This window comes from Schistocerca piceifrons, chromosome X (genome assembly GCF_021461385.2).
Source record: "Schistocerca piceifrons isolate TAMUIC-IGC-003096 chromosome X, iqSchPice1.1, whole genome shotgun sequence".
Lineage (NCBI taxonomy): Eukaryota > Metazoa > Arthropoda > Insecta > Orthoptera > Acrididae > Schistocerca > Schistocerca piceifrons.
The window spans coordinates 116,900,825-116,919,487 of record NC_060149.1 but is presented as its reverse complement, the minus strand read 5'-3'; the positions used below and the strand labels follow the sequence as shown (position 1 = coordinate 116,919,487).

The 18,663-nt window shown below is 39.5% G+C and overlaps 1 protein-coding gene across 1 annotated transcript in view; it reads right to left on the bottom strand.

The window, feature by feature from the left end:
* The window catches only part of LOC124722964, a 355,252-nt gene that overhangs the window by 99,972 nt on the left and 236,617 nt on the right, over positions 1 to 18,663 (bottom strand). Inside the window, exon 4 of the mRNA XM_047248133.1 lies at positions 6,042 to 6,181. Coding sequence (XP_047104089.1) covers positions 6,042 to 6,181 — 140 coding nt within the window. The remainder of the gene's footprint in view (positions 1 to 6,041; positions 6,182 to 18,663) is intronic.

The following is an 18,663-nucleotide window of genomic DNA, read 5'->3' as shown; positions in this document are numbered from 1 at the left end:
CCATTTCATCAACCTTGGAGGTGCTGTGTCCCATTGCTCATGCGACAACTATTACACCATGTTCAAACTCACTTAAATCTCGATAACCTGCCATTGTAGCAGCATTAACCAAACAACTGTGCCAGATACTCATAGTCTCATATAGGCATTTCTCACTGCAGCACTGTATTCTGCCTGTTTATATATGTCTGCATTTGAATATGCATGCCTATACTAGTTTTTTGGTGCTTCAGAGAACATCACAAAACTGGTATCAAAATATATGAAAATATTACATTTCACAATACATCACAAAACTGGTATCAAAAGATATGAAAGTCTTACATTTCACAATTTATTAGAGACAGTATAATGAGTAGAATATAGATTTATAGCTTACCAGTGTTATGTTGATCATATAAAATTGTTCAAACAGTGAAAACTCCAGGTAGGAATATGAACAATGTAGGAAAAGATAGATTGCTACTTACTGTTAAGTTGCAGGCAGGCACAACTGAAAGTCACTTACAAAAAGCTTTCGGCCACAGCTTTCATTAGAAAAAGAGAAACACACATCAGTCATATTCACAAGCAAATGCATTTCATTGATGTGTCCAATTGTGAACAGTGATGCTGCACTAATGTATAAGTTAAATAGGGTTCTCAATAAAAGACTTAGAGAAGTTTACACTTTTGAGAGGTGCTTTTCTTTGAGGAGCTCATACCATTTTGTACAAAAGACAAAAAATTTAGTCCTTCCAGAGAATGCTTCTCTAGCCTCCTTGGATGTTGTTAACCCATACACTAACAAACCAGTTTCCAAAACCATTTATGTTATCAAGTGTAATTTGTTAAAACATGAAAGTATTGGCCAAGAATAGAATAGAATTGATTGATATATCAGAGTTTTACTTGTCTTTCAACTATTTCACTTTAATGGAAAATATTACCATCAACCAGTAGGCCTAGCTACGAGAAACAGTTTATTAGGCACAGCAGCCCAGACTTTTATGGATCAATTGGAAAACAGTTTTGTTACTAAATACCCAGAAATCTGGAGTAACATTCTCACTTATAGCAGATACGTGGATGATACTTTTATAGTCGTAAAATGTAATGATGAAATGATCAAAAAGATGTCTCTAAAATTTATCAATATGCACCACAACATAAAATTTACAGTTGAACATGAAGTTGGACAAGCTATAAATTTTCTTGAGTCAGCTAGGTCCACCAACAAACTGGCATTTGGAACTTTTAGGAAGGCAGCATTTACAGATGCCATTATACCAGTGGACTCATGCCACCAAAAACTGTTTTTCGTCTGTGATAAATATGTTAATGAAGCTGCTCTTAAATGAAAATTACATTGAGAAAGATTTGAATATTTTAGAACAGATGGCAAGGTTGAATGGTTATGATAGTAACTAAGGTAAGTTTATGTACAGTAAGCTTATAAATAACAGAAGCACTCAACATAAAAAAACAACAAAAAATAAGGATGAGTATGAAATATAAAGGAACATTCACTGAACACATAATAAATAGATTCAGGAGGCATAATATCAGTTTGGTGGTAAAAACTAACAGGAAATTAGGGAACACATTATGACACTCAATTTAGGCCAGACATGAAAAGTATGAGGGCATAGGAGTTTACAGGATTAAGTGCGGTGATTGTGAAAAATTTTATGTAAGACAGACTCATAGAACCTTCACAAAACATATTAGAGAGCATACATATGACAGCAATGAAGGCTACGAGGTGCGGCTAGAAAAAAAACTGGACTGATGCTGGAAAAAACATTTATTTACAATTATTTACAATTTCATGTTATCTCCTTCAATGTACTCTCCTCCTCGGTCTCTACACCGCTCCATACAAATTTTCCACTGTTCATAGCAATGCTGCAGATCATTTTCGGCAAGTCCATACATTACTTCCGTCGCTTTTTCTTTTACTGCTTCAACAGTCTCAAATCTAGTTCCTTTCAAAGCTGACTTGACTTTAGGGAAAAGAAAAAAGTCACAGGGGGCCAAATCAGGTGAGTAGGGTGGATGATCTAAGATGGGAATGTTGTGTTTTGCCAAAAACATCTTCACTGACAACGCACTGTGAGCTGGGGCATTGTCTTGGTGAAGGATCCATGACTTTTTTCTCCACAAATCGTTCTGTTTTCTCCATACTCGCTCACGTAGGGTAGCCAGGACGCTAATGTAGTAATGCTGATTCACTGTTTGTCCCTCTGGTACCCAATCAACATGCACAATCCCTTTGATGTCAAAAAAAAAAAAAACAATCACCATTGCCTTGAATTTCGATTTTGAAATTCGTGCTTTTTTTTGTCGTGGAGAACCAGGAGTTTTCCAATGCATCGGTTGGCGTTTAGTTTCGGGATCGTAAGTAAAAAACCACGATTCATCGCAAGTAATAACATTTTGTAAGAAGGTGGGATCACTTTCAATGTTTTCCAGGATGTCAGAACAAATCATTCCTCGGCGTTCCTTCTGTTCAATTGTGAGACACTTTGGAACCATTTTTGAACACACTTTGTTCATGTTGAAACTTTCATGAAGAATCTGCCTAACACTTTCCTTGTCAACTCCTGTTAACTCAGACACTGCTCTGATTGTTAAACGGCGATCTTGTCGAACAAGTTTACCGATTTTTTCAATGTTTGCATCAGTTTTTGCTGACAGTGGTCTGCCAGTGCGAGTGTCATCACTGGTGTCTTCGCGGCCATCTTTAAATCATTTAAGCCACTCAAACACTTGTGTTCATGATAAACAATCATCGCCGTACACTTGTTGTAACATTACAAACGTTTCACTTGCAGATTTTCCTAGTCTGAAACAAAATTTGATGTTAACACGCTGTTCTTTCTGTACACTCAACATTTTCCGACGCACAGACAAAACGTCAACTACTTAAAACAGACGCCACGGGCAGACTGAGTGCAGGAGGCAGATGAAACTCGAGCAGTAGGCGGAGCGAGAGTCACGTGACAGGCCACGTGACTTTCAGCCTTATTGCATTCGTTTTATTGTTTCACCAGTACTAGTCCAGTTTTTTTCTAGCCACATCTCGTATATGAAAAGGCATCTTTTATAAAACAATCACATGTTAGGCAAAATTCAAATTAATCTTTAAGTCCTGCACAATACTCCTAAGGGGCTGTTGTTAAACATGCTTAAGGAATTGGAGATTTTACAGAGTATAACAAAATTTTCATCAGAAATACTAAACACACAAATAGATTTTACCAAAAACTTGTTTTTCAGTCTACCTACAGAGAACTTATAGTTCTGCAATCGTCCTAGGTCCTTGGCAGATGGCAACTCAATGTAGTTTACCTCTACATAGTATTGTTTTTGCGATAAACATTTTACCATTCTGTACTTTACCCATAAAGCTGTACACCTTTCTGTGGCTCTTTCCTGTGTTTTTCATTTTACGCAAGATGAGTAAAAGTTTAATCATTAACTACATATGTAGTGTAATTCACTTGTATTGGTCATAGGCTGATAAAGTATTTGTAAGTTGTTGCTCAGTTCTTGAAATTGCATTACACAAATTGAAAACTCTCCGCAACAGTGCTAATACAGCTGTTCCACAACACTTTTGCATTATTTCATTCAAAGTAATTTATTAAAACATTTGTAGTCACAGGATTACAAACAGTTTTAAAGGATTTTTCAGTGTGTCAAGATTTACCTTGTTTACCCTAACCCCCCCCCCCTTTTAATTGCTCCATGGGATTTTACAATGTTTGTTATTCACAGAAAACAATTCTGTAGTCATAGGACCACAGAAGCTCTTAAGTACATTATTTTAAGTGTGCCAGTTATAAACTAAACTCTTCCTGTCCTCTACTAATCCCTATAATTTTTATTATTTTTTATCAACTGGCGTATGTACAATTACAGCTTTTGGTTTGTTATATACTTATACCTATTTCTTTAAGAGTTATTGTTGATTGATGGAAAAAACTGTGACATATAATGTAAGTAAAAGGAAACAAGTTATGTAACGTAGCATAACTGACAGTGTACCATTAGTAGTAATATTGCACTGGTTTTCATATGACTGTATTTTGGATGGTGGTTTAGTGAAACTGATGTTTGTAGGTTAAGGAATTTTAATTAGATAAAGCAATATGGGATGGTTGCCATATACTATAGAGGGAACTGATGTATGGGGTTCCAAAATAGTGCCTTCTCAAATTGTTTGAATTTTCTGTATAGTGCTTAAGCTTTTGCTTCCATTGGCAGGAATGACAATGCATGGGTGTCACCTGTTCTTCATAAGTGAGTGCTTGTCCCAACTGGTATTTCTTGGTACTTACATGCTGTAAGTTGTCAAAAAATTGTTTGTTGAAAGACAGTAGGCCTCATGTACCCTAACACTACCCAGTGAACTCTTCCAGTGCATTATTTTCAACCACTCAAAAGACCTGTTACACATTTTTTTGTAAAGAAATACCTTTTTGTAAAACATTGTACAGTGTTTCCTGATGAAATTGTTTTATAAGATATAATGATGAAAATTTAGTTGTAAACAAATAAATGTGGCATGTTTCATGTATCCAGCACAGCCTAGTGGTTCATCCACTTGTTTTCCAATTAGTCCCTTGGTAGTGGTTTGCACTAGTCTCATGATTTAGACTGTTAACAAGACACAACATACTAATGAACAATTTTATATAATTTATACGACACTGGTAAGCTAGAAAGCCATAGTCTACTCATTATACTATATCTCTAGTTAATTGTCAAATACAACCTTTCTACATATATTTTGATACAAAGTTTGTATTGTATTTTATAACCTTTGAAACTGACATAATGTCGAAATGCATAAGGTAGTTTTGGAAATAATAAAAATTGTGGTGAAGACATCAGAAAGTTATTAAAGTGGATACAGATGGCCATTTCATCTCATAGCATTTTCATGCAAATTGTAGCCTCAGTTATAAACTGGTTCACAAACTCAGCTGAATCTTTTTAAAATCATCCAAACATCACTCATAAAACTTTTGCTTTAAGTCAACATTCAGCATGTGTGGAATTCATTTTACACAACACTTTCTTGTAGTTAACTCTTCATGCAAATGTATTATTCTCTTCTCTGCCATGCCTTTGGTGTCAGGTATTTAATAAATGCTAGGTGGCATTTTTTGGATTTCATTTCCAGGACAGGTACAGGCGCCTTTGAATCCAATTGCACATTTTGTAACTACTGAAAATGTTGATGTGGGCTCCTTATAATCCCCCATCAACTTTGGGTGAATAAATCACCCAAAACCAAAAAAAATAGCATTGCACAGTATTACTGTTTATCAGTCTGAACAAACACACACAACTTAACTGACTTATAAAGTTGTATAAACATAATGATTTTGCTCGTTATGATGACACTTGACTTACTGAATTGAAAAAACATATGCCAACATAATAAAAACAAAATTTTATTGCTATCAGTGCAACTTGGGTGCCAGGATTAAACACTTTTTTTCTTGTTACAGTAATGTGTGAAAATAACATGAGATAGGAATTGTACTTCTTGTTGATCACTACAAATGGATCACAAATTTAGATTGGGCAAGTATTATGACAGGAAATGAACCACTGACTCATCATAGAGACCATCCTGATATTCACTTTAAGTGGTGTAGGAAATAATGGAAATCTAATTTATATTGACCAAATGGGGAACTCTGTCCCACCCAGCATGCAAGTAGAGCATTGTAGCAACTGCACTACCTCACATGAGAATTTGATCATGTGGAAGGGTTTTCATTGTAGTATGCATATGAATAAAATGCCATTGAAGTATTAGTGTGATGATTTAGAATAAAACTAAAAAATAAAGCTGTTTATATGGAATATTTCCTTAGTCTTATGACTTCATAACAATAAATCATTACTGAAATATTTTTGTTTGAATTTCCAGCTAAATGAGCCATGTGAGATGTTAGTATTGATATTTGTGACAACACTTATTACCTGTACTGAAAAGGATTGGCACAAACAGTTACAACCATTATAGTATCATTACTTACTGTGTTGTCCACCATTTTCTCCACATAGTTCTGATAATCCAATGCCATTTGGTAGTGAGGTGGTCACAATAAAACGGTCATTACGGCATATACCAAGTGTTCTGTGTGGCCCACTGAGAGAAAACTGTTCAAAATCCATGCTGCAAGTAAGTTTCAGCCATTACTTTTGTGGTATCATGTAAATGCAATTTCATTGTTTAAAAATATCATTAATTAATTTCTCTCTGAGTGACAGTTTTCAGATATGCTTGAGATAACTGCATTACATCATTTTTAGCTCTACATTTATAGGTTGGAAGTTTTGAATGCTATAATTATATAGCTGGGAATGTGGGGGGGAGGGGGGGGGGAGGGGAGTGGGGAGGGGAGTAGCAGGTGCACAGGCTAGGTCTGTGATGCACAGGCACTGGAGCAGTGGGCTGCGGCACACGATGGAGGTGACTTGGAGACAAGGATTTGCATGGGTTGACAGGACAGAGGAAGAGGAAACTGCTGAATCGAGGGTGTGGACATTGGGTTAACAGAGACTGAGGCCATTATGGTTATGGGAGTGAAGGATGTGTTGGAAGGATAACTCCCATCTGCACAGTTCAGAAAAAGATGGCAGTGGAAGGGAGGATCCAGGTTGTGAAACAGCCATTGAAATCAAGCATGTTGTGCTCAGCTGTAGGTTTTACCACTGGATGGTCAGCTTTGTCATCGTCCACAGTTTGATGGTGGCCATTCGTTCTGGTGGACAGCTGGTTGGTTGTCATATCAACATAAAAAACTGTGGAGTGATTGCAGCAGAGTTTGTATACAACATTTTTGTTTTCACAGGTGACCCTACCTCTGATGGTATACGATAAGCCTGTGATAGGAGTGGACTAGGACATGCTGGGTGGGTGAATTGGGAAGATTTTACATCTGGCTCTTCCACAGGGATATGATCATATCTAATAATTTAATAAAACATGTGGGTCTGGAAATAAATGAAGCACTTTTTGATATTGCAGACTGCTCATTCAGAGGTGGAGTGTTTCCAGGAAAAAATAAAAATTAACTAAGTAGTGCTAAAACACAAAAAAGGTGACAAATATTAGTCAAATAACTCCAGACCAGTATCCCTAATATCTGATTTTTCAAAAATATTATGGCTGCTTATGCAGAGTAGATTGATTAAATTCTTACAGAAAGACAATATTCTGGTACTGTCACAACAAAGTGTCCAAAAAGGGAAATCTACAGAAATAGCTATTGACTAACAGAGTCTGTCACAGAAGCATTGGACGAAAGGAACTCGGTATCTGCTGTGATGATGATATTTGGTTTGTGGAATGTGCAGCTGTATGGTTATCAGTGCCCATGCAAATTCCCAACCTTTTCACTGTCTAGTCTCACCACTTTTCCTGAATGATGATGAAATGATGAGGACACGCAAATATCCAGCCCCTAGGGCGAGAAAATCCTCGACCTGGCAGGTAATCAAACCAGTGCCCCCTTGATCCAGAGGCAGCAATGCCAGCCACTAGGCCATGAGCTGCAGATTGTCTGCTATGTTTCTAGATTTACCTCAGGCTTTTAATACAATCACCTTTACATTTCTACTTGAAAAAGTTGAAAGATGTGGCACAAGTGGACATGCAGTGCAATAATACAGTCATATGTTGGCAACAAAAAGCAGTATGTGGTGACAGAATCTGGACACAACCTCTTTACAAACAATATTAATGTCAGTGACAAAAAACAGAAAATTCTTTATTCTGATGACATTAGCAAAAGTAGAAAAAAGTGTGGAAACATCTGAATGAAGCACATTTATTTCAACAAACAACATGGTTGTGGCTCACAGAGAATGACTTAATTATAAATCTAAAATGAACAATGTTCACGGTGCTCACCAATAAAGAAAAAGAATGTCACATACATTATTTATAAATGAAACAAAATGGGAACAAATAACTTCTGTAAAATTTTTGGGAATAGTGTTAAACAATAATCTCCAATCAAGAGAACATATAGACAACGTGTACTTAACATTAAGTTCTATAATATTTATTATGAAATAACTTGCACTTTATGCCAGTAAACAACTTCTATGTACAGTATACCATGGTCTTTTTACACTTACTCAACAATATGGAATTAGTGTGTGAGGAAACTTCAGCAGCAACATAAAAGGAATTTTTGTACTGCAAAAGAAAGGCATCAAAAATACTGATATTTCCATCTATATAGGCTACATATCAGTATAACAGTTTTGTTAACAAAGGACTACATATATCACTAGAAAAAACACAGATGTCCATTCACATGACACAAGTACTCAGTACTCAGGCATAGAACTGGTAAAGTGTCTACCTAAGGGACTAAGGGATAGTATGAGTAAGAAGGCATTCCAGAAATGTTTTAAGGATTATTTTATGCAGAAAGAATTTTATAGTGTAGAAGAATGAATATATAAATAGTGAATAATGTTTTATTATCATTATATTTGTATTACAGTTACCTGTGGGAAAGTGAGTGTGGAAACGATATTTATAACAACATATAAAACTACACATAAATATAAATTATTGCATGTATCATATGTTTTTGTATGTTTACACTGTATTCACCTGATTAAATCATTACTTAAATAACTTTAGTATATAAATATAAACAGAGAGGTAAATGTATATATAAAATTACTGTCATATTTGCCTGTTTTGTATTTTAAATTGTAATATGTAGGCTGAATATTTTAAGACATTAGATTAAGCTGATCTATCTTATATAAGAAGTGCATACTCTGCACATAATGTAGTAAAATGTGACCAGATAAAAATCAGTCAATCACATACTCCCTTTCTACTTCATTTTGATCCCATTTACTTTCTCACTACACATCTACATATTTTGTCAATAATCTGCATACATATTTCTTTTGGTAGCTCCTTTTTAGCTTCCAAGATTCATTTCCCATCAAACTAAACTACGTGGCAATTGGTATGCAAATGCTGTTTACGATCATGTTACTGATGAAAAATTATTGAATGATGGTGTACACTATAATGAGGTACTATACAGGGCAAGGCAATTAAAATAGAATAACATTAGGAAAAGGATAGATCGCTATTCACCATAAAGATGAAACACTGCGTTGCAGACAAGCGCAATGAACAGACTGTTGCACATTTAACTTTCAGCCAAAGCCTTCATCAGAAAATAAACTGCACACACATTCATACCAGCAAGCACACCTCATGCACATGTGAGTGCCATCTCTGGCAGCTTGTGCTTGCTCATATGAATATGTGTGTATGTGTCATTTCTTTTCATAGAAGGCTTTGGCCAAAAGCTGAATCTCTTTTTTGCACCTGTCTGCAACTTAACGTGCCGTCTTTATGGTGAATAGTGATTTATCCTTTTCCTTATATTGTTAATATTTCAACCTGATGTTTCCACTGTTCAAAAATAGATAGCATATGTGTAGAACGCTCTGAACTCAACAGATTCACTATCCTGACACAGTATCATTTATTAATTACATAATGTTGACTAAATAGACCTTCCTGTGAACATTTACACAGAAGTCATCCTCAAATTTGTGTGCTGACACAGTCTTTATAAGATTAAAAGTTTAACTCCTTCCTATTAATCAACAGATAATCTTTTCAGAAAAACACTTTACTCTTTGAGTACAGACCTTTTATTATTATTTTTGTTCTGAAGGGCATTTTACTTTGATAGATCACTTCTGTAGCTTGTGAGTGGGTTAGATATTGAACCATGTGTAATTCTATAATTGAATTTTCCTCCACTCTGAACTCTGGTGCAGCCTGTTATAATCACCACATGTTCCTGTTATTAAAGTATAATTCCAATCATGCACATCAAGTGTCATTTATATCAAAAGTGTTAGTTCCCTATATAAATTTTTATGTGTTATAGAATCAAAAGGTTTGGTAAAATCTCATGAAAATCCAAAAAGATGATTTTTCCTTGTTTAACTATTTATATTCTTCGTTTTGTAATACTGTTTGACTTTATGAACTGGCATTCATACTATGTAAAACTAAGTACATTGTTGTATTCCAAATTTTAGGAATGTCTCCTGCTACATACAGTGCACAGTATGTTTATATTTTTCAGTAATATGACAACTTGTCAAATAATTAGCAGGTAACTGCATTTGTGAACTGGTTTGATCACAGATATATTAAATTTTTTTTGGAAAAACAATTTAAGATTTAGCATTTTTTAATGGCATTCTACTTTCATTCCTTATATGTTTGTAATTTATTAATTTTGTTTCTGTCAGACTTGCAAATAATGCTTTTATTAGTGCCTAGTTCTGAACAATTTTGTTCATTCTCAAATCATTACTTACATTAGAAGAGACAATGTTACTAACAAAAATGAATTTATAAAGATAACAGACATTATCACACTGTTTTATAAATTACTGCTATGTCATAAGCTAATGCTTTACTGAATCATGAATCCTCTTCTCAGGAAATGTAGGATTTGCCTATTAATTCATGAAGATAAATATAATAGGAAACATCTAGTAGAATGTAAATGATTTTGGAAAAGCCAGAAGCAGAGTTCGTTTTGTTTGCACATGACCCAAGTATTGCAATAAATACACTCCTGGAAATTGAAATAAGAACACCGTGAATTCATTGTCCCAGGAAGGGGAAACTTTATTGACACATTCCTGGGGTCAGATACATCACATGATCACACTGACAGAACCACAGGCACATAGACACAGGCAACAGAGCATGCACAATGTCGGCACTAGTACAGTGTATATCCACCTTTCGCAGCAATGCAGGCTGCTATTCTCCCATGGAGACGATCGTAGAGATGCTGGATGTAGTCCTGTGGAACGGCTTGCCATGCCATTTCCACCTGGCGCCTCAGTTGGACCAGCGTTCGTGCTCGACGTGCAGACTGCGTGAGACGACGCTTCATCCAGTCCCAAACATGCTCAATGGGGGACAGATCCGGAGATCTTGCTGGCCAGGGTAGTTGACTTACACCTTCTAGAGCACGTTGGGTGGCACGGGATACATGCGGACGTGCATTGTCCTGTTGGAACAGCAAGTTCCCTTGCCGGTCTAGGAATGGTAGAACGATGGGTTCGATGACGGTTTGGATGTACCGTGCACTATTCAGTGTCCCCTCGACGATCACCAGTGGTGTACGGCCAGTGTAGGAGATCGCTCCCCACACCATGATGCCGGGTGTTGGCCCTGTGTGCCTCGGTCGTATGCAGTCCTGATTGTGGCGCTCACCTGCACGGCGCCAAACACGCATACGACCATCATTGGCACCAAGGCAGAAGCGACTCTCATCGCTGAAGACGACACGTCTCCGTTCGTCCCTCCATTCACGCCTGTCGCGACACCACTGGAGGCGGGCTGCACGATGTTGGGGCGTGAGCGGAAGACGGCCTAACGGTGTGCGGGACCGTAGCCCAGCTTCATGGAGACGGTTGCGAATGGTCCTCGCCGATACCCCAGGAGCAACAGTGTCCCTAATTTGCTGGGAAGTGGCGGTGCGTTCCCCTACGGCACTGCGTAGGATCCTACGGTCTTGGCGTGCATCCGTGCGTCGCTGCGGTCCGGTCCCAGGTCGACGGGCACGTGCACCTTCCGCCGACCACTGGCGACAACATCGATGTACTGTGGAGACCTCATGCCCCACGTGTTGAGCAATTCGGCGGTACGTCCACCCGGCCTCCCGCATGCCCACTATACGCCCTCGCTCAAAGTCCGTCAACTGCACATACGGTTCACGTCCACGCTGTCGCGGCATGCTACCAGTGTTAAAGACTGCGATGGAGCTCCGTATGCCACGGCAAACTGGCTGACACTGACGGCGGCGGTGCACAAATGCTGCGCAGCTAGCGCCATTCGACGGCCAACACCGCGGTTCTTGGTGTGTCCGCTGTGCCGTGCGTGTGATCATTGCTTGTACAGCCCTCTCGCAGTGTCCGGAGCAAGTATGGTGGGTCTGACACACCGGTGTCAATGTGTTCTTTTTTCCATTTCCAGGAGTGTAGTATGTCAAGTGTAGTTCTAGAAAGATCTGCTAATGATATTACCATGGATATTAATAAATGGTTTAAAGCCAACTCACTGACATTAAACTTCGAAAAGACTCACTATATGCAATTCAGAACCTGCAAGAGGTTTCCACCCAGCATATGCATAAAGTATGAAGAAGAGCAAATAGAAGAGGTTGACAGTCTTAAATTCCTGGGATTACAACTTAATAATAAATTCAGTTGGGAGGAGCATACCACAGAACTGCAGAAACGCCTTAACAAATCTGTATTTGCAATTCGAGTGTTAACAGACATAGGCGACATAAAAATGAAAAAGCTTGCTTACTTTGTCTACTTTCATTCCATAATGTCATATGGTATAATATTTTGGGGTAACTCTTCAACACAAACAAAAGTTTTCAGAGTCCAAAAGCGTGTAATACATATTATTTGTGGAGTAAATTCACGGACGTCCTGTAGAAACCTCTTCAAAGAGCTGGGTATACTAACTACTGCCTCTCAGTATATTTACTCCTTAATGAAATTTGTCCTAAATAATGTATCTCTTTTTCCAACAAACAGCTCAGTTCATACATACAATACCAGGAACAAAAATGATCTGCACAAGGACTTAAAAGCACTTTAGTTCAAAAAGGGGTCCACTACTCAGGAACACTCATCTTCAATAATTTGCCAGCAAACATAAAGAATTTAGCTACAAATAAAGATCAGTTTAAAAGAAGCCTGAAAGACTTACTAGTGGCCAACTCCTTCTACTCCATTGATGAATTTTTTGATAGAAACGAATGATGTATTGTATATAATCATACTACTAGTATTGTTATTTCAGCTAAAAAAATTATGTATTGAATGTACTCATACTATTAGTATTGTTATTTCAGCTTAAAAAAAATGACATGTTCCACATCCACGAGGATCTCCTCAGTACGGATCTATGGAACGAAAAACTAATCTAATCTAATCTAATCTATACCACCCAGAGAATAGCAGAAACGTTGAGTCATCAACAGGTGCACACAAAAAAGGAAACCAAAGACACACACACACACACACACACACACACACACACACACACAGACCATATTAGTTTCCACTAGCATATTTCTGATCAGATAATGTATCCAACTTGATAGTTCCTGGTCTGATGAACAAGCGTTACGAATGGGCTGAACTAGAGCTTGCAAGTGACCTGCTTAGAGCGTGAATTACACTTTGTTAGTATATATACTAACTGCCCAGACCACTTTGCACTTAAATTACCTTGAAAAGTGCAAATTATAATGCAGCTTGCCTACATACAGGTCCAATGGCAATGACTTTGAACATATAACATCATCAAGAAACAAGCAAATCCCACCCCTCCTCATTAGTGATGCCATTGAGCCAAACATCTCCCTTCCCCCATCTTCAACCAATCAAAATCCAAGACAGCTGGACTAGCACAGTTGTGCTAGTGAGCAAATTTAATAAAAATACAAAATGGAAGAACTATCCCAGTTGTGGTTTGTTCCTCATACCACATCCCCCTCCTCTCTATCCAGTCAGATTGTAGTATTAAAATTATGCATAAAAATTGTGTCAAGTCACTGCTCAGTGAAAGTCAAAGCCGCGCGGGATTAGCCGAGCGGTCTCAGGCGCTGCAGTCATGGACTGTGCGGCTGGTCCTGGTGGAGGTTCGAGTCCTCCCTTGGGCATGGGTGTGTGTGTTTGTCCTTAGGATAATTTAGTTAAGTAATGTGTAAGCTTAGGGACTGATGACCTTAGCAGTTAAGTCCCATAAGATTTCACACACATTTGTACATTTTTGAAAGTCAAAGATAATTGCACACACATACATACCTCGGTATTTAATAAGTATTACATTAAAATGATATGTAAAAATTATGTCATGTTACATTATTTCTGTGAAATTCAAAGATACACGTACACAGTCTGTCACATTAATGTGACCAAGTGGGCTGGCGCAGTGGTTAGCACCCTAGACTCACATTTGGGAGGATGACGGTTCAAACCTTCATCTGGCCATCCTGATTCAGGTTTTCTGAGGTTTCCCTGAAACACTTCAGGCAGGTGCTGGGATGATTCCTCTGAAAGCGCATAGCCTATTTCATTCCCCATCGTTCCCTAATCTGAGCTTGTGCTTCGTATCTAATGACCTCGTTGTTGATGGGATATTAAACACAGATGTGATCATCTGTCAAAAGCCTATGTAAGCACATTTTGCAGCGCCGATGTTCAGGAAGAGAATCAATGAATTTCTGGGAGGTACCAACAGGGATGTGGGGAAATGCTGACTCGAGTGCCGTGACCAGCTGCACTAGTTATCTCAGTTGAGGAACGAGGCGTAACAGACCAATCAAGGTGGTCCACAGAGCCTCAATTGGGTATAAATCAGCGGAGTTTGGTGGCCAGGGGAGCACGGTAAACTCATCCTGCTGCTTTTCAAACCGTGCACGTACACCGTGAGCTATGTTACACGTTGAATTGTTCTGCTTGTGGATGTGACTGTGCTGAGCAAAAACACTCTCATGTAGGGGTGAACATGGTCTTCAAGGTTAGATGCATACATATGTTGATCCACTGTGCCTCCCAGAATTAGATCACCTAGGCAATGGCACGATAACATCCCCCAGACCATAACGCTCCCTCCTCCGGCTTGGAACCTTTTGACGATTGTTGCAGGACCGTACACTCCTACGACCGTCTGTTCGATGGAGCATAAAATAGGATTCATCAGAAAAGGCCACTTGTCGCCACTCAGTGGGCGTCCAGCTATTGTACTGGCGTGCAAATTCCAGTCTACATCATCGATGAATGGCGCCTGCTGTGGAGGCCCATTAGCAGCGACGTTCACTGAACAGTCGTTGAGTAGACACTGTCGGTAGCCCCTGGATTCAACTGGTCTGTCAGGTGCTGACTTTTTGTCGCTCGAAGCAGACGTGAAACTTTGATCGGCCTTAATCTGCCCAGCTGGACTCCCACGATCACAATCAGTCAACTGACTCATTGTAGCAATATAACTAGATTACCAACGATATGCAGTGTTATCGTACTATAACTTGCTGCTGCCTACCTCCCCAGTCTCCTGCTGTCTTAGTTTACAGACGGACTGCCTTAGATTTTTCCTGATATGTGAGAGCTGCGACTGCGCTGATACATCTACTGCTGGGCAGAGGCTGCTCGTCAGTGTCTTCAACAAGTCAACTTCAAGCAGTTTACCGTCTGAAATTCTTTTTGTTGCATAGCAAATTTCAGTGTGCTTTATCCAAGACTTGTCGAGGTTTAATAGCACTAGAGAACCACAGTTTTCACATTGCTGCCTGTTTCTTTTTGCTGAAAATAGGATCTTCAGTTTTCCGATGTCCCGAATCTAGTTTACACCCTTGACATCACTAATAGTACATCGCGTTTCGCTTTCCCACGGCATTGCGAAATCTTTTTCAGCCTGAGAGCTTACCAGTTTCTTCATGTTCATTCTTTTCCTGGGATGGATGCCAATGACGGTCAAGTACATGTAAGTAATAAAAGGAATTATAAATTTCCGTTGATGCCAACGGCCTTACCGCAGTGGTGACACCGGTTAAGGTCAGATCACTGAAGCTAAGCGCTGTCGGGCTGGACTAGCACTTGGATGGGTCTCCATGCAGTCTGCCGAGCGCTGTTGGAAGCGGGATGCACTCAGCCCTTGTGAGGCAAACTGGGGAGTCACTTGACTGAGAAGTAGCGGCTCCGGTCTCGTAAACCGACAAAACGGCCGGGAGAGAGGTGTGCTGACCAAAAATTACACGAAGCGAAATGTAGTGTGAGGAGGGCTATGCGAGAGGTGTTCAATGAATTCGAAAGTAATGTTCTATGTACTGACTTGGCAGAAATTCCTAAGAAATTCTGGTCATATGTAGGTGGATCAAAACAAAATGTCCAGACACTCTGTGACCAAAATGGTACTGAAACAGAGGATGACAGACTAAAGGCTGAAATACTAAATGTCTTTTTCCAAAGCTGTTTCACAGAGGAAGACTGCACTGTAGTTCCTTCTCTAGATTGTCGCACAGATGACAAAATGGTAGATATCGAAATAGACGACAGAGGGATAGAGAAACAATTAAAATCGCTCAAAAGAGGAAACGCCACTGGACCTGATGGGATACCAGTTCGATTTTACACAGAGTACGCGAAAGAACTTGCCCCCTTCTTGCAGCGGTGTACCGTAGGTCTCTAGAAGAGCGTAGCCTTCGAAAAGATTGGAAAAGGGCACAGGTGATCCCCGTTTTCAAGAAGGGACGTCGAACATATGTGCAGAACTATAGACCTGTATCTCTAACGTCGATCAGTTGTAGAATTTTGGAACAAGTATTATGTTCGAGTATAATGACTTTTCTGGAGCTAGAAATCTACTCTAGGAATCAGCTTGGGTTTCGAAAAAGACGATCGTTTGAAACCCAGCTCGCGCTATTCGTTCACGAGACTCAGAGGGCCATAGACACGAGTTCCAGGTAGAGGCCGTGTTTCTTGAATTCCGCAAGGCGTTTTATACAGTTTCCCACAGTCGTTTAATGAGCAAAGTAAGAGCATATGGACTATCAGACCAATTGTGTGATGGGATTGAAGAGTTCCTAGATAACAAACGCAGCATGTCATTCTCAATGGAAAGAAGTCTTCCGAAGTAAGAGTGATTTCAGGGGTGCCGCAGGAGAGTGTCATAGGACCGTTGCTATTCACAATATATATAAATAACCTTGTGGATAACTTCGGAAGTTCACTGAGGCTTTTTGCGGATTATGCTGTAGTATTGTAACGATGGAAAATTGTACTGAAATGCAGGAAGATCTGCAACGAATTGACGCATGGTGCAGGGAATGGCAATTGAATCTCAATGTAGATAAGTGTAATGTGCTGCGAATACATAGAAAGATAGATACCTTATCATTTAGCTACAAAATAGCAGGTCAGCAATTGGAAGCAGTTAATTCCATAAATTATCTGGGAGTAGGCATTAGGAGTGATTTAAAATGGAATGATCATATAAAGTTGATCGTCGGTAAAGCAGATGCCAGACTGAGATTCATTGGAAGAATCCTAAAGAAATGCAGTCCAAAAACAAAGGAAGTAAGTTACAGTACACTTGTTCGCCCACTGCTTGAATACTGCTCACCGGTGTGGGATCCGTACCAGATGGGGTTGATAGAAGAGATAGAGAAGATCAAATAGAGAGCAGCGCGCTACGTTACAGGATCATTTAGTAATCGCGAAAGCGTTACGGAAATGATAGATAAACTCCAGTGGAAGACTCTGCAAGAGAGACGCTCAGTAGCTCGGTACGGGCTTTTGTTGAAGTTTCGAGAACATACCTTCACCGAGGAGTCAAGCAGTATATTGCTCCCTCCTACGTACATCTCGCGAAGAGACCATGAGAATAAAATCAGAGAGATTAGAGCCCACACAGAGGCATACCGACAATCCTTCTTTCCACGAACAATACGAGACTGGAATAGAAGGGAGAACCGATAGAGGTACTCAAGGTACCCGCCGCCACACACCGTCAGGTGGCTTGCGGAGTATGGATGTAGGTGTGAATGGCACTCCATATCCTCATCCAGTGATGCCTGTTTGCTGAGGAGGACACGGCGGCCGGTCGGTACCGTTGGGCCTTCATGGCCTGTTCGGGCGGAGTTTGTTTTACTTTAATTTCCGATAATGCGAGCCTTTTCTGCATCATTATTGTTTCACTGTTAGTCTGTGGAAAAACGTATGTACATAAGACCAGACACGTTGAGCTGTCTTAGGACAAGGGAAACATGACGGTAGTTTATGCAAATGTATATATTTTCTCATCTTATGCCTTGTGTAAGGAGATTGGTTGGTTGGTTGGGTGGTTGGGGGGAGGGGACCAAACAGCGAGGTCATCCGTTCCATCGGATTAGGGAAGTATGGGGAAGGAAGTCGGCCGTGCCCTTACAATGGAACCATCCCGGCATTTGCCTGAAGCGATTTAGGGAAAACACGGAAAACCTAAATCAAGATGGCCAGACGCGGGTTTGAACCGTCGTCCTCCAGAATGCGAGTCCAGTGTGCTAACCACTGTGCCAACTCGCTCGGTCTTATCTCAAGTATAAAGAGTGTATTGCTACAGAATTCTGCTTCAAATTACCATTCACTTCGAATATAAAAAGTTATGCAAATTCCAGCAGTATCAAATAGTGTATAATTATGTGTACTTTGCATACAGAGTACGAGTATTTTAAAATATTCTTTCCGAAATGTTAGATATGTATGAAACTTCCTGACATACTTGAGATGGCCCCGGGCTTGAACCTGGAACCTCGCTTTTAGTGGTCAGTGCGCTTACTGAATGACTTTTCTAGGCACGACTCACCAAACGCCCTCACAGCGAGGACTTCTCTCATACTTTCCACACTTCACAGTAGCTCTACTGCATATCTTCTTGAAGGAACGATATCGTGCAGTGCTACTCCCGACGTCCTATCCCAGAAAGAACGCAGGAAAATTTTTGTGGTATTTGGAAAGTACGAGAAATGAAGCTGAGAGGGCGAGTTTGGGTCATGCCTGGACAGCTGTCAGTAA